We start from the raw sequence: 26,172 nt of genomic DNA, 5'->3' as shown, positions 1-26,172 counted from the left end.
AAAAATAATCAAAAATACCCAGATACTCAACCTAAAGTGTGAAGAATATGTGGAATCCAAATAAACTTATTTAATTTGAACAAAGTCCTAAAGAGTTGCTTTCTAATGACCAGAACTTAAATAATTCTCCAAAAATGCATTCCACAAAGTAGATTTCATGACACACAAAAGGCAAAGACAGTTCTAGCTTCCAAGAGAAGAACTGAATTTCAGTTCCTCCTTGCTGTGCAGTTACCTGACCAATTTTCCCTGGATTGCCCTATCCTATTGTCAACAGGGGGAACAGAGAAGGGTTTCAAACATTTAAGTCACAAACAACCATTGCACAGCCTCAGCAAGGAAGTACTTTTCAATTGTGAGTAAAACAAGTGAACTCTACAAACTTGTGGATAAAAGTAAACTACAGAACAAAAGCTGAAGGCAAACAGTCTGCCATTAACCCATCTTTGAAGTATTTAATGGTGTATGTGTTTTAAGTTTCATTTCATTTCAATTTCCCAGAAAGGAAGAGATTTCAGGCTGATGTCTGCAAGTTTCACTGTTCTACTTTCCCTATGGATGCACATAGGAAGGAAAAGCAAAATCTTGTGATTTTCTAAGTTCTCACACAAAATTCAGGGACAATTCCTGATCCAGAGAGTAAAACACTGCAGGAAAATCAAGAGGAGGTGGTTGTTCCTAAGCACATGATTTAACACAACTGTTCATCTCATGCTCACTTGGAAGCACACAGCCTGCAGGGAAGCTGACTGGAGACCAGGGACAAGGAGTTGGTTGAAGATAGGGAGGGGACAGACACAGCAGCTGAAGCATTTAAACTCAAGCATCACCTGCATTTAAACTCTAACATCACCTGCATTTTAAACTCTAACATCACCTGCATTTTAAACTCAAGCATCACCTGCATTTTAAACTCAAGCATCACCTGCATTTTAAACTCAAGCATCACCTGCATTTTAAACTCAAGCATCACCTGCATTTTAAACTCAAGCATCACCTGCATTTTAAACTCTAACATCACCTGCATTTTAAACTCGAGCATCACCTGCATTTTAAACTCGAGCATCACCTGCATTTTAAACTCGAGCATCACCTGCATTTTAAACTCAAGCATCACCTGCATTTTAAACTCAAGCATCACCTGCATTTTAAACTCAAGCATCACCTGCATTTTAAACTCGAACATCACCTGCATTTTAAACTCAAGCATCACCTGCGTTTTAAACTCTAACATCACCTGCGTTTTAAACTCTAACATCACCTGCGTTTTAAACTCTAACATCACCTGCATTTTAAACTCGAACATCACCTGCATTTTAAACTCAAGCATCACCTGCGTTTTAAACTCTAACATCACCTGCGTTTTAAACTCGAACATCACCTGCATTTTAAACTCAAGCATCACCTGCATTTTAAACTCGAACATCACCCGCGTTTTAAACTCTAACATCACCCGCATTTTAAACTCTAACATCACCTGCATTTTAAACTCAAGCATCACCTGCGTTTTAAACTCAAGCATCACCTGCGTTTTAAACTCGAACATCACCTGCGTTTTAAACTCGAACATCACCTGCGTTTTAAACTCGAACATCACCTGCGTTTTAAACTCTAACATCACCCGCATTTTAAACCCTAACATCACCCGCGTTTTAAACTCTAACATCACCCGCGTTTTAAACTCAAGCATCACCTGCGTTTTAAACTCGAACATCACCCGCGTTTTAAACTCAAGCATCACCTGCATTTTAAACTCAAACATCACCTGCATTTTAAACTCAAGCATCACCTGCATTTTAAACTCGAACATCACCTGCATTTTAAACTCAAGCATCACCCGCGTTTTAAACTCAAACATCACCCGCGTTTTAAACTCTAACATCACCTGCGTTTTAAACTCAAGCATCACCTGCATTTTAAACTCAAGCATCACCTGCATTTTAAACTCAAGCATCACCTGCATTTTAAACTCAAGCATCACCTGCATTTTAAACTCAAGCATCACCTGCATTTTAAACTCAAACATCACCTGCATTTTAAACTCTAACATCACCTGCATTTTAAACTCAAGCATCACCTGCAGGCTGAAGGTTACACACAAGGGGAAGAATGACAGACTCTGAAAAACCTACCAAGCCAATTCTCATCCTTTTACATTGGTACTTCATTTCCAAAAATATCAACTGGCAGCTGCTGACTATTACTTGAATATATCAGTACCAAGCTCCTTTTTTCTAATTATTTTTCTACTCATCTGAATGCTAATTAATTAACCCTGAGTCAAGCATTGCATAAAGATTGGCTGTAAAAATGTCAAACCCTGCCCAGCAGCTGGCTGGAAAGCAGCTTTCCAAAGCACCAAGTGATAACTTTTCTGCTATTTTTGACCACTGCTGAAGGCCACACGTGAAAAAGGAGACATTGCAAGGAAGATTTCCTTATGGCTGGGTAGAGTAAGGATCAATTATTGCCCTAACTGGAAAAAGCAAGAGAAAAAAAAACCCCCAAAAAACAGAACTCTGCCAAATGTGTTCATAAAAATCACCAAAGTTTTGGTGAGGTGCCAGAAAATTGTGGCCTACAAAAGCTGGTAAGTTTTGAGCATCAAGCTTTTTATGACTGAAGGTGGAATAGCCAAATGGCCTAAAGCAGTAAGGGCAGCCCTGGAAAATAATGGCCTAGTCATTATGGATTCTTCTGGTATTTATAATAAAACATGAATCATAATGAACTCATTGGATATTAAATGTGGGGGTCATGAGCACTTTGATAGGATTTCCACAAGAATCTACCATTAATTAAGCAAACAATTATTTGAAAGTGTAACTGAATTAGCTTTAGTTCTTATACAGCCATTCCTGAGAAATTGGTCATTCCCAGCTGAGTGCAGTTAATGCCTTAACAAACCAGTCATTAACTGCAGTTACTGATTTTGTGGGAATTATTGTGTTATAAAATACACTCAACAGTTTATAGAAACAATACTTAAGATTTTTTTTTTTTTTTTGCAGCTGTAGTTCAGCTGGAGCAGATGGGATGGAAAAATATCAGGTCCCTGGGGCTGTTTTCACAACTAGTTTTCTGCAAATTAGAGAGGGAAATAAATACATGATGGGTTCTGAGTTCAAAATGGCTTCAGATTTTTAGCCTTTGAACATTAATAAGAAGCCATGTGCCAGTTCTGGGGACCAATGCCTGAATTCCATGTTTAGTTCTTATTATGGTTCAAGATCTAAATAGTATTAGTAGCAGAGGCTAAAGAAAAAAAATATCATTTCTTGATCACAAGATCAAGTCCTACATTTTGGTTGACTTTGTGAGCTTAAAATAAAAAATCTTCCATTAGCTCCATGACAAAAGAGAAACCCTAAAGCTGTAAAACTGAATTGCCAGTCTCAAGAGCAGCATTCAGCTTTCTAATGCTAAAGTAAAGAGGAGAATATAAATTATGGACTAAATTATTCCAATATAACACTATCAGTAATCAAGCAGCCATCACTTCTAATGGATTAATCAATGTCTCCACATTAGATATGAAATATGCCCTATCCCACCCATGTGCAAAACATTAACAACACTAAATCAAAACCAGAAGACAAATGAGGATAAATACCTGTTAAAATAGCAGAGTGAGTCTTTATTTCAGTTTCAAACTCTAACACCCTAACATGATCTGCTGCAGGATTAGGCAAGCAAGAAATCTAGATTATTAGAAATGCCACAAACTGAATATCAGATCTGTATCTGTCTCACCCTAATATCAGAAAACAGATTAATCAAGAGTTTATTCAAATGTATCATAATTAGCAGTGATTTTAGGAAAAAACTGATAGAAAGGTACCTCCACTTACCTCTATCCCATCTCATTCCTCACAACCAGCTCTGAAACAGTTGGACTGAGTTAGTCCATGTGTGCTCTAGACACATATTGGTTTGATTTACATATGTAAATATAAATCAGATTGGCTATATCAGTTTATTTTATCAAGAGAAACTGAAAGAATTTTCAAATCTGCTCAGACTCAAGGAGACTAGACATTGTAAATAAAACATTATGATAGTAATTACATACTAATAACCCCTCCTGTGCCCCCTTTATGTTATTTAAAACTGGCTTCATACCATAAGTCTAATTTAAAATCTCAATGTTGCCATGGTTGGGTTTGGGATTTAGTTTTTTGGGATTTTTTTCCCTTTCTCACAAAGAACTCAGTACATGCCACATCTGAAACCTGGTTACATTTTTTTTCCTAGGACACAAAAAAAGAACTTTAGTGATGAATCCTAGAGGACTAAAAACGGACTAATTTGAGTTATTTAATGTTGCAGCACAAGAAAAAACAAAGCTGCATGTCTGGAACCTCAGGCTCTATTTCTAAGACAGACTGAAAAATATTCAGGAAGCACCTCAGTGTAGGACTGCCACTCAGAAAGGCTGGTAATTAACACACTGCTCTAATTAGGGGTGTCCTTTTCTGAGGCAAAACATACCCCATTTTTTGTCCTTAGGATGGGCTATAACCAATCATACTTGAACTCATGACTTCACACAGAAACTGGAAGCTGATTAGTTGAGGTATATCCCATAGACCTCAAAAAAGCAGAAAGAAATCAACTAAAATTCAGATTAGAGAGAAATCAAGAGGCAATAGGATTATCCCTGAAAGAAGAAGATAAAACTGCTTCTCTTTTCTCCACAGAATATTATGGTTTGGGTTAGGCTATGACCAAGAAAGAAAGCAAGAAATAGAAAAAGAGTTAAGGACTGTTGTTATTACCAAAAACCAGAAATCAGAACAGGTTCTCAGTCTGATTCAAACTAGAGTAAACACACACTTCCAAAGTAAGTGGAAAAAATTCTAAGCAAAAATCTTCTAGAAGTCTCCACCATATTATGTAGATTAAATGGAAGTGTACAGGACATGCATAATGTTTGCCACATCTGCACTATGATTTCATTAATTCAGTTGATTTCATCAACTGCTCTGATTAAAATTACTAGAAAATATTGAGACTTTTTGGATCTAAAGACACCCTTCTAATCTAGTTTGGCATTCAGAGGGAAATAGGTGGAGGCTTCCTGTGCTCCTCTGAAAGGATGGTGCAGCTGGATTCCAACATGCTCCTGCTTGGAGGAGGAACAAAGCAATGCAGGATGGGTTCTCTTGCCTTGAGAAAGGGATGATTCACCACTCTGAAATGGAAACTGGTTTTACCTGTCTTGAAGATGCTGAAGTACAAACCTGAGGTTCAAATCTACAAAGCCCAAAAAGGGGAGTTAAATATTGGTTGAGTTTTGAGTCTTCCAGATAGCAAAAATTGAATTCCATATTCTTCAAGCACCCATTTAAAAGGGTTTGAAGAGAATATTAACAACTGACAAAGCATTTCTCACCTCAGCAACTGCAGATATGAGGAATCTACAGTTGATTTCTTGGACTGCAACAAGCATTTGAGAAACTCTTAAGTAAAGAACAAACTTGTGAGTTAAGATGCTTCCACATCTTAAAGGAAAGCAGAGTGTAACCTTCTCCCTTACATCTGAACCTTGAAGGAAAACAGAGTGTAACCTTCTCCCTTACATCTGAACCTTGAAGGAAAGAAAGCAGAGTGTAACCTTCTCCCTTACATCTGAACTTGTAAAATCTTCAGGAGCTCCAGGACTACCCCAGCAGCAAAATTGTTCCATGTGGTGCTTTGAAGGTGCCCCTCTGCCTGCAGCCTTCACAGCAGCTCTGGGAAAGGTGCTCCTCTCTTCCAGCCTGGCCCTCTTCATGATGATGTTACCACAGATCAGGAAGATTAGCAGAAATGCCCCACCCCTTCTTTATGGGGATTTTTTCCAATAAACCAGAACTAGTTGTGTTCTGTCATGCTTCAGGCATCCAAGTTAAGCCCTGTAAAGCTTTCAGATGTCAACAGCTCAGCAGAAGATTTACTTTTTACTGTTAAATATTAATTTGCTCTTGCAATAAGCTAAGAAATCATTAAAAGCATTGAATTAATCAGTCACATCTTGTAAGCTCTACAACAGAAATACTGGCTCAGGGATCTTTTCCATTCCTGAGTTCAAAGAATTTCCAACAACTTGGCTCCCTCATCTTTAGATTGCTGCCATCTCTTCCCTCCTGTCCTTGCTGCTGCCATGAGCAATTTTATTTTCAGTCAACACACATGAAGTTAGTTCCTTATTTTCCACTGAAGTTATCCTCTTTACTAAAAAAGCCAATAACCCAGGTAAATTCACACAGGCACTCGTGACCAGCACACAGAGCAAGGAGCTCCACTCACCTGACAGTGATGAGTCTCTATTCAGTTCTGTATTTCTCAAAAGGAGAAGTCATTGCTTCTTTAAAGTTTGCTGTCTATATCCACATTCAAAATATCTAAATTTAAATGCTGAGTTCTAAGACACATTGTGCAACCCCCTCTCCTTATATCACTCAGACATGCTTAGGTCTATCTGCACTTCTAACAAGGATTTTGAAAATTAATATTAAGAGATGGTTTTGGTTTGTGGGGATTTTTGTGTTGGGGTTCTTTTTGTTTGTTGTTGAGGGGTTTTCTTTTTTTTTTTTTTTTTTGGTAAGTCATGGCCATACTCACCACAAATGATAAAAAAACTACCATTAAAATAAATCCCTTAATAATTGCTGCTTTCCAACAGACTGGTCCCTGTAGTTGAACTGTTACTTAATGTGCTTCAGCCAGCCTTCACAATAAAGGAATGGAGACACCCCAGGCAATATTCACACAAGCAGTATTGGAACCAGCTGCTGCAGAGCCACCTTAGGAAAAAAAGGTTTCTCAATTTAATTGGGAAAACAGGAGGAAGCATAAATTTTACTGCCATTAATAACTTCAAGCAATCCCGATATGACTTTACCTCACCCTGATGGCTGGACATGTGCTTTTTGTTAGGGTCTTTGCCACATCTGACCCTCATTGTTTGCTCACTTGATCAGGTAAGAAAATGTATGTTTCTTTATAGGATAAACGAGGCCTATTAAAGTCAGAAAAAACACTGCAGTAGCCTATAAGAAGCTCCATTTTTCAACAGATGTGTGAAGCTCCATAATAAGTTCATTACAAAAAGGCCAAGTGAACTCATAAAGAGAGCACATCTACTTTAAGCCTTCTTAAAAGAAACTTTCATAAAAGGAATAGAGCATTAAAAGCCCACAACACTCCGTTAATTAGAGAGCAAAGTACTACTTGGCTTTTTAAACAGCAGTCACCTTGTAATCCAGCTTGGCTGCAGACCATATCAAGCCTTGATTGTTAAGAAGCCCAACATACAACTGTTTGGCAATTCTTTGATTGCTCATTAAACCCAACTTGTAAAGAATGGAAAAATATCAGAGGAATTTCAGCAGTTCCCAGAAAAGATTCTATCAATGAATCCAGTGAAGACAGGCTCCTCACTGAGGACTAAATGTGACTGTCAGTGCTACTCTCTGCTCTGGTTTCTCCAGCTTCAATGAACAAGACAGAGAAGCCTGACTTACTTTGGAGTTTCCACAGCCTGTGAATTTTTATCTGAAATTAGGTGGATACTGCTTCTTATTATGCTTATAATAAAGAAATGAAGAACATCATGCCAGGATGCTCACATTAATAAGGCAGAGAGGCTGGGCACAATCTGTGACTGGCAAAACCAAACTGGTGCTCCCTGGGGCTGCCCACACTGTATTTCAGAGTGCTGTATAACAAACACTCCTCTGCTTGGCTGAAACACAAATCCACAAGGCCCAAGTGCTTTCAGCCACTGTAATCTGTGCTGGAAAACATAACCCAGGATGTCGCAGACATCTTTCATGAAAAATCCTTTCTTAGGATTTTTCCTTGTGAGAAGCTGCAGTTTCAGCAACCAAAAGTAAACAATGGTTATCTGATGCTGTGGAATGCAACAGGTAGACCTGGGATTGGTCTCCTGTGGGTGTTTGGATTTCCTGACCACTCATGGCAGAGCTGGCTCTTGCTCTCTGTCTGAGACACAGATCTTTGTTATTCATTCTTGTCTATTCTTAGCTTAGCTAGCTTCTGAAGAAACCTTTCCTTTTCTATTGCTTTTTGGTATAGTCTTAATGTAACATATATCATAGAATAATAAATCAAGCCTTCTGATCATAGAGTCAACGTTCTCATCTCTTCTTCATCCTGAAAACCCTTGTGACCATGGTCACACCCAGGATGTTCCTCACCACCTAAAATCTATTTGAGATTGACTAGCTTGGCACTGTGTGGCACTTTCAAGGCTGTATGCACAACCCTTCTGCACTCCAGGTTCCCTTTGGGCCTGATTTGCAACCAATCCTGTTTTGTGACCCACCCACTTCTCAGCTCACCAGGGTCTGTGTTCAGTCTTCAATTTTTAAAAGCAGACAGTAATTGCAAGCAACAGAAGAGATACTTAAGTCTGACTTCCAAGCATAATGGGTTTTTATTCTTTCAGCATGGCTTGCACTGGGGAGTGAGTGAAAAGAAAATGGCATTTCAAGACAATATCTATTGAGTACACCTAAGAACTGTCCAGCAGCTCTGGGAGATGAACACACACATCATCAGAGATATTTGTTCCCTGCACAGAGTCAGTCCTACTCCTTTTACTCTCTGAGCAGCACCACAGCTCCTTCCCACTGGAACAGCTTTTGCAGCATTCCCTGTAATTTGCAGCCTTGGACAGGGATTTCTCACTGATGGGAGGAAGCAGAGATGCCAGCACTGCCCCCCACACAGGGATGCTGCCAGGAGCTGCTTCTCAACAGGGCTCCAGCAGAGCCTTTCAGGCTGCCTCAAGCCCCTCAGCAGCACTCAGCTGGCTCTGCTGTACCAGCTGCCTGCTGTTCTCATGGCAAATGGGCAACTATTTGTCTCACTTCACAAAGGCTGTGAAACAACTCAGAGTCAGCATAGAACAGCACCCTTATTAGAAGACTATGCATCACAAGCTGTGCCTATATTTAAGAGAGCTGTACTAAAAATTTTGTATTCAATTTGGCCACTTAACTGAAAAACAAAGTGGATTTGGTCCAAACAAAGAGTGAGGGGGGTTTATTTTTCCTTGAACGTTTTCTTCTGTTTGCTGCCAGGGCATTTACTTTAGAAGCCAATCACACATCCAGGGGAAGAATTATGAAAAAGGGTAACATTTCCCTTATGTCCAACAATGGAAGAGCATTTCCAGGAATCAAGAAAACAGAATTGTATCCTGTTTTGAAGTTCAGCTCTGTGTTTCCCCCTTTCCAAACTCTACCATAATTGGAGCAAGTCATTCCTGTTCTCCACTTCCCCTGAATTCTGCCATGCAAAGCACAATGAGAGCACTCTAAGAGTGAAGCAAACCTTCATGGATTAGTGTGTAGCAGGCTGCTTTGGTCCTTCTTTCCAAGGGGATGACTGGAAGACACTGAACCTGTGTTTTCCACATTTCAGGCAAACATCTAGTTTAAACCACTTGGTGAATTGACATGAATTCTCACCTTAGGCAACTGAAGTCACACTTCATATATACTGGCATGGAAAGGAAAGATCACTCTAAACATAATTTTTAAGTATTAAAACAAAGCCACACTACAAAAAACATTCTCTGCAGGGCCCTGGTGATTCAACATTTAAAAGGTCTTCTTAAAGGATGGAAGTCACTCAAAGCAACAAAATCTCTTTTCCTAGCTCCTAACCACCCTATGTATGGAAAAAGCTGAGTACAGCAGGCTGTATCTTACAGGCCTCCACAGCTCTGCTCCAGCTTCAGATCTCAAGTCTGAGGCCAACCTTCCCTCAGCTGCACACAGCTCTTGGAGAGTCCCAGCCTAACAAAGATCAGCTGTGGCTCATTAATTTGGGTGCCTGCAGGGAGCAAGAGGAGCTTTGTCGTATACAATGCTTAAAACTTGTGAAGAGAAGCAAGTGGTGCTGACTGGCACAGCTACATGGGGAAGCAGGCATTGGCACCATTAAAAAGAAAAAGCCAATTAAAATAGGAACCAAGACTTAAGCAGAGTTTCTCATGTCCATGCTTTCAACAGCAGCCTCAACACTCTGGAGTGTGATGGAAAGAAAGATGTTCCTTCTCCATCACACCCATGGTGAATTTATTCCTCTCCTGAGAGCTCAGTTGGAGCCAGTTCATCCCCACTGCTTCAGCCTCTACCTCCACTTGGAGCCTTCCTGCTCCCAAGCAATTCACTGACCCTTGGGAAAGCAGAGCATCCTCCAGAACTGCACACTGCATTCAGCTCCATGCTCAGCCCTAAACCCCTGCCAAACAAATCCTTTCATTCTTTGCAATCTCAACTCTCCCCTTAACACCTATTACACTTAATTTGTACCCATCTCAAACGCAGTGCTAAAGACTCAGAGGCCCAGCATGCATAAATGCTAAATTTCAGGAGCTTGAGTCAAGCACACTTGACCTCTTGGCATTAAGAGTTGTACAAGGACTTGTCAACAGCTGTTGTGCTGTGTTAGCACTTGGAGATGACCTGCAAATGTAAACTGAAGGGTACTGACTTGAATAATGTGTGTTTAATACCCAAATAACCTGTATAAATGGGGCATCTGGCACATGGCTCTTTTATTATTCAGATTGCAGACTTCTCTCAGACAGGATATGGCAAGTGATGCATTTGAGAATTGTTCAAATCACCATACCAAGAAAAGTCTCACAAACCCCAGTGATGGCCTAAAGAAGCAAGTAATAGAATTTTTAGCACATCAAAAGTAAGTATCAACCAATTCTACAGGGAGAAGCAAGAACAAACAGCACATGCCTCTATGAAAAATTCAAATTAAAAAAAAAAAGAGAAAGAATGGTTGAATACATCCTAGATGAGAAAAGAAACACACTGAACATTCTGGAAGTACCAGCAGGACTTGCAGTAATTATCCTAACAGCTACAATTTTAGAAACCAGTTCTTCTGAGCTAAACAGCCTTCACACAGGCCTAGTTACAACTCTAAGAAAATGGCATTTGAAAAGCAATTCTCCTCTCCACGTTACAAACAAACACTAGAAAGCAGATATTTAACTGGTGAGCTCAGTCTGACTCTGATACTAAATGGGAATTTCTGGGAGCAGGGACTTCAGTGATTTGTGTCATTGCCTGGGGTGATAAATCCCCAGAAGCCTCCCTCAGACCACAGCATTATCTGCTCTATGAACAAAAGGGACAAGTTCCTGCTCCAAAAACCTTGCAACCCAAGCTGAACCAAACTAACCAGATCCTCTCTCAAGCAAGAGGAAAGATTTCCCCATCAGCTTCCATTTCTCAGTTCACTACCAAATAACATTGTCTTGAGGATAAAAAGATAAAGAAGAAGGCTTTCAAATGCCAATTTTCATTGTCCTAGCTCAGACCAGAGCAAACAGAAAGTATAAAAGGATGTGAGGCATTTCAGGCTGTACCAGGTAGCTGTTGTATAATAATCACCAACAGGATTAAGGCTTCCAAAGCACTCTAAGTTTTCATGGTGTTCACTAAAGAGCAATAAGGCTTTGTTGAGGCTGAAGTAGAATTGAGGAGACAAACAGCCCTAAGAGACTTCACAGCTGGAGGAGAAAGCTCCCTTGCCCCAGCCAGGATCTGATCCACCCTCTGCACTGGATTCAGCACATCCCAAAGCCAAGAGGTTTCAGAAGACTTTAGCAATGTCTTGCATCAGTGATTCACACAGACAAGATTCCCTATTCCCACTCAGCAATCCCTAAAGTCAAAAGCTGCAAAACCTTTAGTGTATCAACCAGAGCAGCCTCCAGGCAGTATCAGCCAAAGAGCACAAAAAGCAATAGAGTCCCTCCTCAGAACTCCAGCATACAACAGTGATCAAACAGAACAATCCTCTGCTTTTTCCAAATTCCTTATTGTTTCCATGGCTTTCCCCTTGAGACAACAAAAAGTTTCACTTGTAACTGATGTACTTACATGATCTTAACACAAGTCTAGAAATCAGTACTGCCTAGATTGAAAACTAACAAAATTGGGAGATCTCTGATCTCTCTGGACAAGTTACAAGAGCTAGCAGGTATACCAAGCTTCACTAAAAATAAATATTTAGATATCTAGTTTGTACCTACATCACCTAGGCCCTGTGAAGTTGCTGGCTATTTTTCCTAGGTGCTCCCCAAAATTACAAACATCACTCATGTGTCAGCTCATGGTTTTCAGGTAGCTACTGAAGTAATTTTTAAAGACTGGAAGATTCATTCTACAGTTCAAGAAACCCTAGAAGCAAATCTACTGGAAACCTGTGTGTGAGAGGATGATGTGAATGCCAAGAAGCTGGGAGTGGTGAGGAAGTGGCAAAAACAAGAGTGACCCAGCAACTTTTAGGTACATCATACCATGATGCAAACAGCTTCACTGAAATGCCTGTGTTAGACCAAAAGAAGACATACCCAGGAGTGCAGTGAGCTTGGGGAGCAAACCAACATGGACCATTTTACTTCTCAGGCCTGTGTCAAAGGAGAGATTCAGCAGCAGTCGAAGAGTGATATTCAGCAGGTCTTCATGTTCACATGGTACCATTTTCACAAGTTTTTCAACAATATCCATTTCAACCTGTATTTCAAGGGAAAAAAAAAAAAACCAAAACCATAATCCATCCAAACTTACTCTGGCTTCAATACCCAATTTGTAGCCATAACAGTGACTGTTAATGCAGTTTCATCTGAAGTAGTTTCACTTATGCCTTTGTGGTTGAAGTCTTCTAGATTGGCTCACTGGGAAACATTGATTAAAAAAGGCTTTGAACCAACAAGTTCATATGTCTTGGAAACATTCCTCACTGTTGGAATACTGCAGGAATGTGGTAAAGACATCACCTGCAAAACTAGTTTGGGGTGAACAAACTCATTTAAACTTTAACACATGCAATCCTGCAGCAACTGCCAGTGGAGTCAAAGATAGACCCAAGTGAGAAAGACAGAAAATTGGCACCCAAAAAGAATTTGAGACCTTTCATTATGAATTTCAAATGAACCCCTAGCCAGAAGTGTGCATGTGCTCTCAGAAGAGACATGCCATCCTACATGTCAATTTAATAAAAGCATGAAAGTCATCTTGAAACATGTATCACTTTCAAATTAAAAACTGGAATCCAGAAACTGAGAAGTGGTATCAGTTCCTGAGATCATGTTCACTTTACCAGCCAGAAAACACATCTGAACTGGCAAGACTTCAGAAAGTTTTTATCATGTTTTAAGCAACATTTCTGAGCTTTTATTTGACACAATCTTTTAAATGCATTCTTTTTTTTTTTTTTTTTTTTTTTGTTTCCCAAACCCTTCTTTGGCCAGAAGGAGGCACATAAAATGACTTGGCATTCCTCAGACTTCTCCATGTACATTACTAGTCTGGTTATAAATAGACACTGAATGAACACTAAGAAAAGAAACTACAGCTCTCCCCACACAGCACAGTGCAATCATCAACAACTGCCTGGACAGCTTTGATCAGAAACAATCAGAGAGCAAGAACTGCTACCTCACTGCTTTGAATTTCAGATGGCCCTGCAACAGCCAAGGAAAGAATGTGCTATAAATACACATGGATTATTCACTTGTACTCAGAATCAGGTGCTGCACAACTCATCTTGGATCATTTTGTATTACTGCCCAATACAAACATCAGAACCCCTTCTCCTTCACTGGTAGCTTCCCTTAATAATACCATGGAGAAAAAAGCATCATCTTTGTTATCAGTAAGGAATGCTCCCACAGCTGACCTGAAGCACACCAACATTTCCAAAATTGTTAGACCACTCTGAAATCAAATTGATTCAACAGCTTTGTTTATCTTTCCAGTAAATCAGGAGGAATGGGGAAAGTGTGCCAGCAAATCAGTGGCTGCAGAGCTAATTCTTATTTTCCTAACCAAGTCCCATATATAAATAAGGGAGATACTTCTTGTCTGCAGTGTTCAGTGCACATGCATGCAAAGGTCCAGTTAATTCACTGCTGCTTTTACACAGATCTTTTCATCTCACAATCTCTGTACACCATTGATCTCAGATCACCTCTTGGATAAAGCAAATGTATCATTTTCATCTAATTAATTGAAATAGAGGCACAAAGGTGAAGTCAAGCATCTATTAAAGTATCAGTAAAGGAGGTACTTGGCTAGAGTTTGAAGTCACAAAACAAATTATGCTACAATTTCAGAAGTGTAAGACCTCACCAAAAAAAAATTATGAAGAATAACTGCCTCCAGTTCTTAAGAGCTACTGGCAGCAGGAAAGAACCAAACTGACACAGGAAATAAGTAAATTAGAATGAAGAGAATAAATATCTCTCTTCCTTAGTCAATACATGGCAGAAGCAACAATATGTTGCCCCAGGAGTATAGTCTGGGGGCAGAGTCATGGGCACCACCACAAGTGGGAGTATAACAAGACTCTGAGGTGCTGAATTCAAAATCTGGAATTTTGTGGATCATATTTTGCATCATATTGTCTGTTTGGGATTTCCTCCAATGTGTTTGCAGTAGGTTACATCTGGATGTTGTGCTTTTCTTGCACTCATTTTACTTGTAACAAAACAGGATAATCAGTGCTAGAGATACTCAGTGTGAAAACAGAGATGTTTCCCTTTTCCCTCCAACCACACAAAGTTTTCAGATCTCCAACCTTTCCAGCATTCAGTAGAGTGCTACAAGCCTCACCATATCATTTTTGTTCTCCATGAAAATGCTGAGTTTCTTCAGGAAGGTTACAACAAGGATGAGCAGCTCAAAATTATCCCGGTCCAGTGCTTTCACCAACATGTGCACAATGTTCTTGTTCCTCATCTTCAGCTCAATGCGAGTGTCCTCAGCCAGGTTTAGCAGCAGGTAAATCGCAACTGGCAAAGGTCAACAAAATCACAGCAACAGATCACATCCACCACAGCTAAACAAGTCTCTATTTACTCTTGAAGTGCTGAAGACAAGACTTTCAGAAGCATTTTGCTCCCTTTGCAATAAATTTTCAAGGAAATTGCCAGTGAATTCTTTTTTTTGGCCTCTTTAAAAAGCATTAAGACTATTAATCTAATCTAATTCGAATCGTGGCTCTGAAAAAAATCAGAATTATGATAACTAGAAGCTTTTTATGTTGTGTGGTTTGTATTTTTTTTAATTTCAATTACAACAGGAAGCAGTAAAAAGCCCCTCTCAGGAAAGGTTTGCCACTCAGATAATTTCAATTTAACATAAAGTGTATTTTAGTACAAAAACTGAGATAGAATGAAATCTGTTCAAAGAGTCAGATACAAGCTAAATTAGGCAAATTTCAAAAAACCCAAAAAGAAGAGTGGATCACTTTTGCTCTTCTTCTGACAAATGACTTTTAAAATTATTAATAGTATCAAACAATCTGATTAAGTATTTGTCTTTTCCCTATTCTTTGGCAACACTCTTCCATCCAAATCCACACCTTCAGGATGTTTAAGACATCCTGGTTGTAACAAGAATCAAAGAGGATCCCTCAGCCATGTTTACCAACAACAAAATAATTTGCTATTTGGATTTGGTACCTCTAAGCAGCTGCTCCTGCTTGACAACCAGCCCTTTGTATTTCTTGTAAGTTTTCTCATAGTCCTTTTTCAGGGTTTGGTTTTCAGGATCTTCATCAAGTGAATTAGAGAAGTTAAGGAGTTCAGAGAAAAGTGCTACAGGCTAGATGACAATTGTCCTCTAAAGTGTTCCTCAATCACCAGTGAGAAGCAAGGCATCTGTGGAATACCCAGTGTCAAGACTCTCCCTGAGCACCAGCAATCCAGGCCATGCCTGTTCTCTCCTTCTTGGCCAGGATATTTTACACCCTCCTAAGCAGCACAGATGTTCTAAGACATACTGCTGATAAAATACAATTTTTGGATTTTTTCTTGTGTTGCTTTAATAGCTTCAGCTTAACCTCTTCCACATCCCAAAATCTTCACTCTTGGTCTTTCTCATATCTGCAATTCTATTTTGCACTTTCTGGTAAATTCTACTGTTTTTACAGAAGGTGCTGTGCACTCATCTTGTGTGACCCAACAACACTCATCAAGACAAGTCAGAAGTCATTAGGCTACACCAGAACACCAAAAGGATATCAGCTTTCTTCTTTTTAGCAAGTTCTTCCTGCCAAAGTTCATGTCTCTTCAGCTCATGGTCTATGATATTCATACACAGAGCTCCAATTTTGTAATGTGTGATTATCCCATGAAATTGAGAGAAACTACATTGAAGAAATAATACTTGTGAGGAATAGATGCCAACAAATCTGTATCTACTGTGACATCTATGGTAGTAATACATGAAATATTAAAAAAGGTATTTACAGTTTACCCCATTAAAGCACTTTCCTATTGGAAAATTATTTCAAAACAACAACATTCCCTGAAAATATGAATATTTTCTCAACTTGCAGAAAGATAAGGAATAGTTTGCTGATCCAGATCAAAATAAAAACACATTCCAATTTTCATGCATAAAGGAAAAGGTTTTCCCCTCAGCCCTGCCTTCCATTCTGCAAGTACTTCAGAGCACTCTCTCCTCACCAGAAATAGAATAGAGATCTAAAATCAAGGTAAATGCAACTTCTGCTTGAATTATTTCTAGGCAGGGTATGCAGAAACACTGGCATAGCTAAATAAGAGCAAGTGCTCACTTCAGTTTTGAACATTGTTTCCCGCCTGTAGGTGTGCAGATGGAAATGAGAGGTGGCAGCTCAGCCACCTTTCATTTCTGACACAAAGCAATGAGTCAGAATCTTTACTAGCTTCTTCCCAGCTCTCTTACAAACTTCCTCACCACGAGAGTTCTTTTTGTGATAAGTGATAAAACTGAGGCACAAGTGTGTTTCTGTCTGTTTTTCCTGTTTCAGTGAAGTTTTGCAGCATATACAATAAACAAAATGAAAAGCCACTAAGCAGAGCTACATTCTTTATGTTCCTAAATCCAGGGACTCTGCACTCACCTCGAAAAGCAGAAGAAAATGTAAATTATATTGGTAGCCAGTTCAATGCTTTGTTTCCAGTCTTCCCTCAGCACTCTAGCCAATGCACCCAGGGCAGTTTCTGAAGTGAAACAAGATTTAGAGAAGCATCAGCATTTTTGTCCCTCCTTTTTAGCCTGTGAGCCTCAGAATTTGAATACATTGTTTTCTAGTGGAACACTCTCACAGGTACCTCACTTTGACAGGCAGCACTGCTCACCACTTCTGTTTGGAGGCAGTAGCAGAGAGTGCCCTGGGTGGTCACCCTGTCACAAAAGCTAAGAGGCAGCAACATGGAAGGAAAGTGCAACCAAACACTGAATTCATCTCCAAACTACCACTAACCTTCAGATCCTGTGGCCTCTGCCAGCTCTGTGCTCCACACTACATTGTGTCCCTGCCTAAAACACTGCAATTTTCACTTTCAAATCCCCTTTAAATTCTGCCTGGACAGACAGTATTTCTCATCCATCTTCCCATTTATTTTTGCCCCTGAATCTACTTCATATTCTTTAATAATTTGGTTTCTTCTTGTCTGATTTAATTTCACTTTTCCAGTCACGTTCCCCTAGCTAGTCTCTATTCATGTTACACCATGTTCTTTGATCAGAAAAGCAGCAACTGGGAACACGAAGCACTAAATATTTTCAACAGCTCTTAGGGATAAGCCATTATTTCATGGCTCACCATTCCCATGCCATCTTCCATGGTGACACTAAAAGATGGGCATGAATTGAAGTCATCAATACATAAGGGTATAAGGGCTCAGCAAAAGAGACAAAAAGGGCAAGGAAAGAAAATTTAAAAAAATTAACTCATGGCAAGTTCCCTGATCTACAGAATACACCAACACCAACACATTCCCATCTCCACCAGTAATGCCAGCTGGAGTTAATTGAGCATCAAAATAAGGAGGAGGATTTCAGTAGTAGGCTCACCTTAGACCAGTCTGAGCAGCATCCATTTGTAGAGCTTTGATGGCCACCTTATTCTATACAGAGAAACAGAGCCTAGCAAACTAAAGAAAATCCCAAATGAAAGATGAACTACTTTCCCCTGGACACAAATGAACAGCACATCAAGAGAAATTACCATTGGGTTTTAAAATTACCATTTATAAGCAGCTCTTCCAGATTATCAGGATTCCTGGCCAGCTGCAGGATGAGGGCAGAGCCCCTCACCTTGTCAGGAATGTCCTCGTACAGTAACTCAATGTACTCATCCATGTCATTGATGTTGGCAACTTCATCAATCTGAAAGCATCAGAGCAAGGCCTTCACTGAGGGACAGGGCAATTCAACACCAGCAATCACAATGTGACTCAGTTGTCACACCAAAGGGCACTCAGCTTCTGAGTACACATCTTAGGCAAAGATAAAATACAAGTTAAAAAACCCCAACACATGCAGAATGACTGTCAATGAACAGCAGGAAATCTGAGGAGATAGAATTCCTAAAAATCAAAGGATGCTCAGGATGTCCTGTCTGATGTTCCAGTCCTCACTGTCTGTCCTGCTGTGTGCTATACTTGGAGGGGTAAGTATGCAAGTCAAATATTTTACCCTTTTTGGAGATAATTTTTTCTCATTGTGCAGTATTTCCAACCCAAGTTCTTTGTTTAAAAAACAAGAAGCAAAAAATACCACAAGAATTCAGCATTTCCTCTGCCCTCCTCCCTTTTGTAACTGCTTACTTGAAGTAGTAAACAGGGTTTGCATTCCTCTTTTAACACCAATACTTACCTCTGTTCCTTCAAATGGGGGTGGATCTTTTGGCTTGCTGGTTTTCTCTTTCCTTTCTACAAAGAAAAAGACATGGGTGCAGTTAAGTTACACCCAAACACAGAGCAAACACATATCCATTGTTCTCATGACCACTCCAGTTAAATCAAGGTCAAAGTCCTTTGGTGTCCAGCTGACCTGCCAGACTAACACAGGTTTCTGAACCTGAACAGTCCTAGGGAGTAAAACAAATCCCCAGCTGCCTTGTGACAACTCAGTCTAAATGATCAGTGATAGCCCTTATCAGGTGGGGAGACAGAGGCTGATAAACCTCAGAGCAAGCCCAGAGTGACAACACTCACTCCCACAGTGAGGGACATCAGCAGCTTTGATCCTTCTTGTGCCCTGTGACACACCAAGACACAGAAATGCAGAGTGAAAGAGGGTAAAACATGCAAAGCTCTTACAATCAAACCCCATATATTACATAAATCTTCATTTTCAATTTGTCTCACTAGGAATCCAGTTTGAGAACAAAGCTTACCATTTCAGGCCTGCAAGAAACCTGGGTAACCACAAGGTAATGTAGAGTCTAATGTTAAATATTTGAGCAGAAAGTTTAGGGTAAACTTGAGACATAAACAGGAGCACCAAGAGGCCAGGAACTTTAGATGAGAAGATGAGAGAAATACCCCAGGCTGTCTGCTACACTGGACCAAGGCTTGTGAGGCTCTGAGACTCTCCAGCTTTACACAGAGCCCAAATTCAGCCTAGGCACACTCTGTACCCTTGCAAGAGGTGATGGCAGAGATCTTTCTAGGAAGATCCCCTTAGAGACTTTTGATGTCACTCTAAGTGCAGATTCAACATGATGAGGCTGTACCCAATAGCCAAATCTGTACCTCTCAAGTCCTGCTAAAGCACAAGGCAGCCAGTAAGAAGCATCAATACTAAATGTAACCAAATAATAAAATTAATTTGGTTATTTAAAAGGTAATTTCCTCACTTCAAGATCATAATTATTTCCAAGGGTGATAAAGATATGTTTCCTACTGTAACCATCCCCAGAGAATTGGTACATCAGGCACACTGGGCTCTCAGCCAGGAACACCTCAGTATTTGTTCAAGGCTGAGGCACCTCAGGCCCAAGCTGCTTTGTTCCTGTATTTTTTACCTTTTCCTGCTGAAGAATCTCTGCGATTCTGCAGGTAGTACAGCAGCTGCTCCACTTCTCCCAGCTTGGAGGGGTGAATGAGCTTGCATTCTTCAACCACCTTTCGAGCCAGGGAACCAATGTCTGTGTTTGCATTAAGGCTCTTCAGCCGAATTCTGCAACACAGACAAGTCTCTTTTCAGTTTTAAAATTCTTTTTCTCTTCAGTCCTTTGATTATGTTTATACAGTCAAGAATTTCTCAAAGCAGAAATGATCCTGATACACCCAGTGCCTGTGCCTTTCATGTCAAAGTGGTGCCTCTGAACTCCAAATGGCAAGCAAGTGTCAAACAGATTTGGTGCAGTGTAACTGTTCACGAGCTGACAAGCAGCAACATTAAAGGCAGCTGCATGAACAGATCCCTTACAGCCACCTTGGATACAAAAGACAGTAATTGATTTGGATATACCCCATAAAAACTGCACAGAACCACAAAGGAGTATTGCAGACAAATAAAGTCCCAAATGAGAGACAGCTCTGGGTGTTTGTCTGCACAGAAAGGTTCTTTTGCAGTGCCAGGAGTCTCCCACAGCTCTGGCAGATCTGCAGCCAGGTCCACAAGCAATGAGCAGGAAGAAATCTCTGTGGTAATTAACAACAGGCTGGGAAAAAAAGGAATTCCACCATCATGAAGATGCAAATTTAGTTGATTATGTTGATTCATCTGATGACAGAAGTATGCTTCTGATATTTTCAAAAATTTGAGACAATTTAAGGATTCTCTTTTCTTTTCCCCCCAATTATTCTTCTAACACACACTCACACAGGCAGCCACTTCAGTTCAAATTTTCAAAAAGAAATCAGTACAGAGATAAAACCCCCCTAGAACAGATCCAACCTTGCAGCTTGAAAAATGCAGTTAGGATAGTTCTCTTAGCTTTTCCAGTGGGGAATATTTTAATGGTCTTGAAAGAAATTAACCAGGCAAAATTGAAATGCAGATCAAGCAGTGAATTCACTGGTTGGGCAGATCAAAACACAGGAGAGGCAACAGCTGGAACACAAGGCTGTCAGGAGGTTCACTGGTACTTCTTGCTCCAACATGAACTACCATTTGCACAGGAAACAATCACTTTTCTCTGCCTCAAGTACCCATCATGTAAAACAGAAGTCATCATTTTTCTTTACAAAACACCTTAAAGGACATGGCTGAAAAGCAATTCACAACGTGTGTTTCAGATGTTACCCTTCCCAGGCACGTGGTATTTCCTGCCTTTGAAATCCTCTGCTAGTCCAGCACTAAATTCCATAAAGATTATAAACTACAATTTCTCAGAGGTAGGTGGTACTCTGAGTCACTGAATCTATGAAAATTGAAATAAAATATCAGAGCTTGCTATGACCTTACATTTTCTGACATTCCTTGCGTTCCCCCAGCATGGGGTCTCCCAGCTCTCCCAGAATCGTTGCTTCCACTTCATAATGGACAATGAGGGCTTTCTCAGATGGATGCACATCTATGTTACCTCCTTTTACCTTCCTGTCATAAAGGGGAAAAATGGATTAAATGAAAAGCTCAGAAAACACACCAGAGCAGAAATCAGCTACCTGCTATGCAGGCCCTAAAGCCAAGCAGTGCTCTCCTTCCACACCATGTTCCATCCCACAAAGCCTGGTGCTACTGGCACATTCTTGGCTACTCCCTGCAGTACAGAAATATCCAAGCCACTGGTACAGCCTCACTCACAGAAATCAGGAAAGAAATCAAAGAAATCCTGTTCCACATCACCACCATGAGTACAAAAATGCATTTCACCAAGCAGGTGAATTTCCCAGTTAGTTTCCCATTACCTTGTCAGTATTGACAAATCTTTGTCCAATGGCCTTCACTTAGTGCAGTCCTCTACAAATGGAATTTTTTTGTCATTCTCTTGGCTAACTCCTAGTAGTTCCAATTCTCTGAGACTGAATTACAAACCATTTGTATTTCAATTTAACTACTCTCTCTTGGAACACAAACCTCTTTGCTACTGTTCTTCACCTCATTGTGCCTGCTGCCAGGCTTGAGGGATTACAAAAACCAACAGCTGCCATCAAAATCTATAAATCATGTCTACCTACTTTTCTACCATCAAAATCTATAAATCATGTCTACCTGCTTTTCTACAGCCACAGATCCTTGGGAGAAGAGAACAAAAGGGCCTGTCCTGCTCTCTCCTCCTTTGTGCCAACAATTCTGTGTCCATGCAGATCCAAGGTTCCTGAGGAAAGGCTCAGATGGATGAAGACACAGCTCATTCCTGTTTTCAAGCAGTGGCAATACAGGGACCCATTTTTATTTATTGGTAAAGATGACACTTGTCCCTTTTCCACTTGTACAGTCATGCCATGAACCAGGCTGCTAAACACTGCAAATTAAAAGTACCTCCAAAATGTGGGTTTGGCTTTTGGGATGTGGAGTGGGTTTTTTGTTGGCTGTTCAGGTTTTTAGACAGATCATGTCCTTAAAGAGAATTACAAGTGGCTTCACCAGGGGTCATATCAGCATCTTGGAGATAGCCATGGCATTGGGTCAATTAGATCAGGAAAAATTACTTGAACCTCATAAAGCTGGAAATGTCAGCAAATCCAGATGCAGCCTGTGCTGTAACCATTCTCAGCAGAAAATGTTTGAAATGTGTCTCCATCTACCCAGCTACTCTGCTATCCACTTTTCCTTCTGCAGATACAGCTGCAAAAAATACCTTTGTCCTGAGATACAGCTGCCCAAAAAACCCCACAAACCACAGAAGGGTCAGGAAACGAAAAATCCAGTTCAACTACAGCCTTGCAAGGACATAAAGCTACACAGAGCCAGCAGAAATATCTCCCTAGTGCTGGAGAGTAACATTTTCCATGAAAGCATAGCAAAACTCCCTTTATGACTTGAGATATTTTAAAGAGACCTGGCTTTGTTCTCCTTGAGCAGTACCTTGAAGCAGGTGCTTCATTACAGTCTGTGGTCACCAGGTGCAGGCTTATGGCAAATCTATTTCAGGAGAATCCCTCTCCCCACCTCCAAATGTATTTCTCCTACTGAGATCTATCAGGAGATGCCAACTGCAAACACTCAGGCTCCTGACAGCCAAAGCTCTGCTTAGAATATTTACAGGGATATTAGGAATATTTACAGCTATAAAGACAATGGATAGAGAACAGAGTTTGGTAAAGTTTTGGTAAAGCTTTACAGGAATAAAGCTGGACTAACAGCTGATCATTGCCCAAAGGATTAGACCTTGCCATGTGTTCCCTGCTCCTGGCAGGCACCTTGCAGTTCAACATGAGGACTCATCAGTTCCTGTCACAGTCAGTCCCAGCAATCCAACAGAAAACTCTCCATGGTCTGGAGAGGAACTTTTCCACTCTGCAACAGAACTAAAATGCTCTATAGAAAAAAGAACAACACTTCCTATTTCTCATCAGGGAAAAGAAGGAGTGAAACCTCCTCCTTTTGGCAACAGTAAACCAATGATGAGCTTAGCAAGCAGGAGAGCCTTAGCTTAAGACTGCTTAAAGAGTTTTAGGACTTCCTAGATTTAATTTTTTTCTTTCAGAGGGATAGATGGGTAAACTGAAGAACTTAGAGCTGCAGAGATTTTCTGCCCTCTCACACTGACACCCACCCTCCCTGCCTGAGCTATTTCTGAGCTAATGAAGTCACCAATCAATGCACAGCCAAGCTCCCTCCTGAAAATCTACCTTGTGAAATGCTTGAGGACCTACACTAAAATGTACTCTCCAGCCACTGAAGTTGTTTTTCATTTGGAAAACACTGCATTTGGACTGTCAGCATCACAAGGCAAATCTTCATTTACAGAAAAAAATCCCCTCCTCTCCCCCAAATCTACAAACATCTTCTTTACTGACTTTCTACACATCCTGAGTCGGTAAATCACGTCACAAAACATTTGAAATTGCAAATATTATAATGAGCAGAAACAGCAATGCACTGGGGAGCTCTCATGCACATCAGCCTGTCCTTTCACTTCACTGCTTGCTTTGTCAACAAGAACCCAGCTCAGTTCAAGCTTTAAAGAGGAAGGCCTTTTCTACAGACAAAAGCTGCAAGCTGAGCTCACATAACCAAAGCTGGAGTGTTAATATCCTTTATTAACTGATTCCTTTAGAGGGGAAAAAGCAAAAGCAAACTATCCTAATGAAAAGTGGCACAAAGCACACGTGGGTAAGGCTGAAAATTCAATAACAAATCCCAGCAAGTCAGACTGGGTGGGAGGGGGAGTGCCCATGCAGGGTGACAAAGGGAAACAGGGAGCAGAGGAATACCAGACTTGCACACCAGCCTGGCCACATTACACAGCACAGCAGGTAGTTCTGGGTTTGTGCTCCCAAAAAAGAGAGACAACTACACCTGTTGCAGGGATGACTACAAACCAAAGATTCCTACAACATCAATGGCACAAACAGAACAGGTAAGGCTAAAAAAAAAACAGGCGCTGCTCTAAAGTTACAGCTGTTGATTCAGTTAAGGGTGGTATTTGATTTTTACCCATCATGGCATTGCTATGACAGAATAGATGTTCAAAGATTATCAGGAGGGTTTTTTTCCTCTGCACTGATTCCAGCTGTGGAGTTTAATATGTGGCATGTAAGGGGAAAAAAAGTAAAACCTAGACAGTGTAAACAGGAAATTCTGCAAATACTAATAAATGGAAAGGAAGTAAAAAACAAGAGCAGGAACTCCTTAGGATTCAAGACAGGATGGATAAAATCACCAGCAGGATAGGAGGAAGTGACACTGTCCATTTGTGACACATGACATCTGAACAGAGGCCTAGATGACCTAGCATCTTTTGGGATTGATTCACTTTTGCTCTGAAACCACTGACAGAGATCCAAGAGCTGCCAGCTCAGGCCCTATTCTTTATGGTGACTGGTCTCATTGCCAAACTGACAGATAAAAGGCACCATTCATTCATCACACCTGCAACACCAAACCCAGATCATACACTTTATACCCCACAGTTACCTCTTGCATTCACAATACCAGTCCTGCCCAATCTGCCATGGCATTCTCTTAACATCTCCTCCAATTCAGTCTCCCAGCTGCTCCCTGAACCTGGCCTTACTGTCTCTTCTCCCATCCCTGATCCCCAAAGCAGCCACCTGCACCTAATACACAATCATCCTCTCCAGTCATCTCCTAATAGCACCTATTCTCCTCTCACCCTGCTGTCACTTCAGTGCCTCATCCCAAACACACCATAAAATGCCACCACAGCCATCCCCAGGCCAGGGCACCCTCCAAACCCCACCTCTCTGCCCACCCTGCCTCTGTAACCTTCACTCATCCTTAACCCTCCCAGTGCTCATCCAAACCTTCTTCCCAACAGGCCGGGGGAGGCTAAAGGGGGGGATCGCCCAAACAAACCTGTCTCCCATTCCCTCACCCAGCACACCACAGCCCCCAGCCAGCTTCCAAACCAGCCCCTCCTCACTCGCCATACCTCCACCCATCATCATCATCATCATCATCATCACCCCTCCCAAAACACTCTCCATTGTCACCTCCCCAGCTATAATCACCCACCCATCCCCAACCCAGTCCTCACTACAGCCTCAGCCTCACACTCCACCCCACAGCTCCCCCATATTCCCCCCCTGCAAACACCCTGCAACACCTGTGTCTCGCACCCCACAACCTGACACACTCCATCCTCCCTCTACACAACCTGCCGCGCCCCAACCGCCGCGCCTTCCCCCCACCCCCCTCACCGCGTTCATCCCCGCAGCACGAACCGCCGCCCCTCGTGCCCGTCCTCCTCCCCGGTTACCTCTTGAGGTACCGGGCGTCCTCGCCCTGCATGGCGGCGGTCAGGGGCCGTGAGGGGAGGGGATGGGATGGGATGAGGGCGGGGGGGGGCGGCCCGGGCAGGGCGCGGCCCCGCGCGCGCGGTGCTCGTTACCAGGGAGAGCGCGAGCCCCGCCCCGCCCCGCGCACGCGCGCCGCCCTCACCCGCCCCCCCCCGGCCCCGCCTTTCCCTCCCCGTTAGCGCCCCCTGCAGGCGCGGGGGAGGCGCTGCCCCGCCGGCTGCCGGCCCCTCACGGCGGGGAACGGGCCCCTCCCGTTGGCTTCCGGGGAATCACGACGTGAAAAAAAAAGAAGCTGTGTTGGGTTTTTTTTTCCCCTAAATAAATATATACGCAAAAGTTAAGTTTATAAACTTGAGAAATGCTGCGTTTCTGGGCGTCGATATGATTCAGGCCATTTGACGCTTGGCTGACAGTGAAAGGTGACCTGACCTCAGTACAGTTGAGGCAGCATGGTACACTTTACTTAGTCT

At 41.4% G+C, this 26,172-nt stretch overlaps 1 protein-coding gene across 4 annotated transcripts in view; it reads right to left on the bottom strand.

Annotated features, from left to right (window-relative positions):
• Positions 1–25,844, bottom strand: part of KIFAP3 (kinesin associated protein 3) — a 70,353-nt gene extending 44,509 nt beyond the window's left edge. For 2 of the 4 annotated variants that reach the window (XM_071435788.1, XM_071435786.1), the window contains exons 1-10: positions 25,663–25,844; positions 21,240–21,371; positions 19,852–20,006; positions 18,699–18,754; positions 18,068–18,209; positions 16,939–17,038; positions 16,073–16,197; positions 15,512–15,610; positions 14,661–14,839; positions 12,398–12,560 (exon numbers count right to left, since the gene is read on the bottom strand). In XM_071435788.1, the coding sequence (XP_071291889.1) occupies positions 12,398–12,560; positions 14,661–14,839; positions 15,512–15,610; positions 16,073–16,197; positions 16,939–17,038; positions 18,068–18,209; positions 18,699–18,754; positions 19,852–20,006; positions 21,240–21,371; positions 25,663–25,694 (1,183 nt within the window). In that variant the 5' untranslated portion in view covers positions 25,695–25,844. Of the gene's footprint in view, positions 1–12,397; positions 12,561–14,660; positions 14,840–15,511; positions 15,611–16,072; positions 16,198–16,938; positions 17,039–18,067; positions 18,210–18,698; positions 18,755–19,851; positions 20,007–21,239; positions 21,372–25,603; positions 25,623–25,662 lie in introns of those variants that run through there. The other 2 variants (XM_071435787.1, XM_071435789.1) reach the window with 2 other exon arrangements.
• Between the last annotated feature and the right edge of the window lie 328 nt (positions 25,845–26,172).

The sequence above is a fragment of the Agelaius tricolor genome, unplaced genomic scaffold (assembly GCF_023055355.1).
Source record: "Agelaius tricolor isolate 1412-34295 unplaced genomic scaffold, bAgeTri1.0.p SCAF_11, whole genome shotgun sequence".
In the NCBI taxonomy this organism is placed as follows: domain Eukaryota; kingdom Metazoa; phylum Chordata; class Aves; order Passeriformes; family Icteridae; genus Agelaius; species Agelaius tricolor.
The sequence above is the reverse complement of the archived record's forward strand: the minus strand, read 5'-3'. Positions and strand labels throughout refer to the sequence as shown.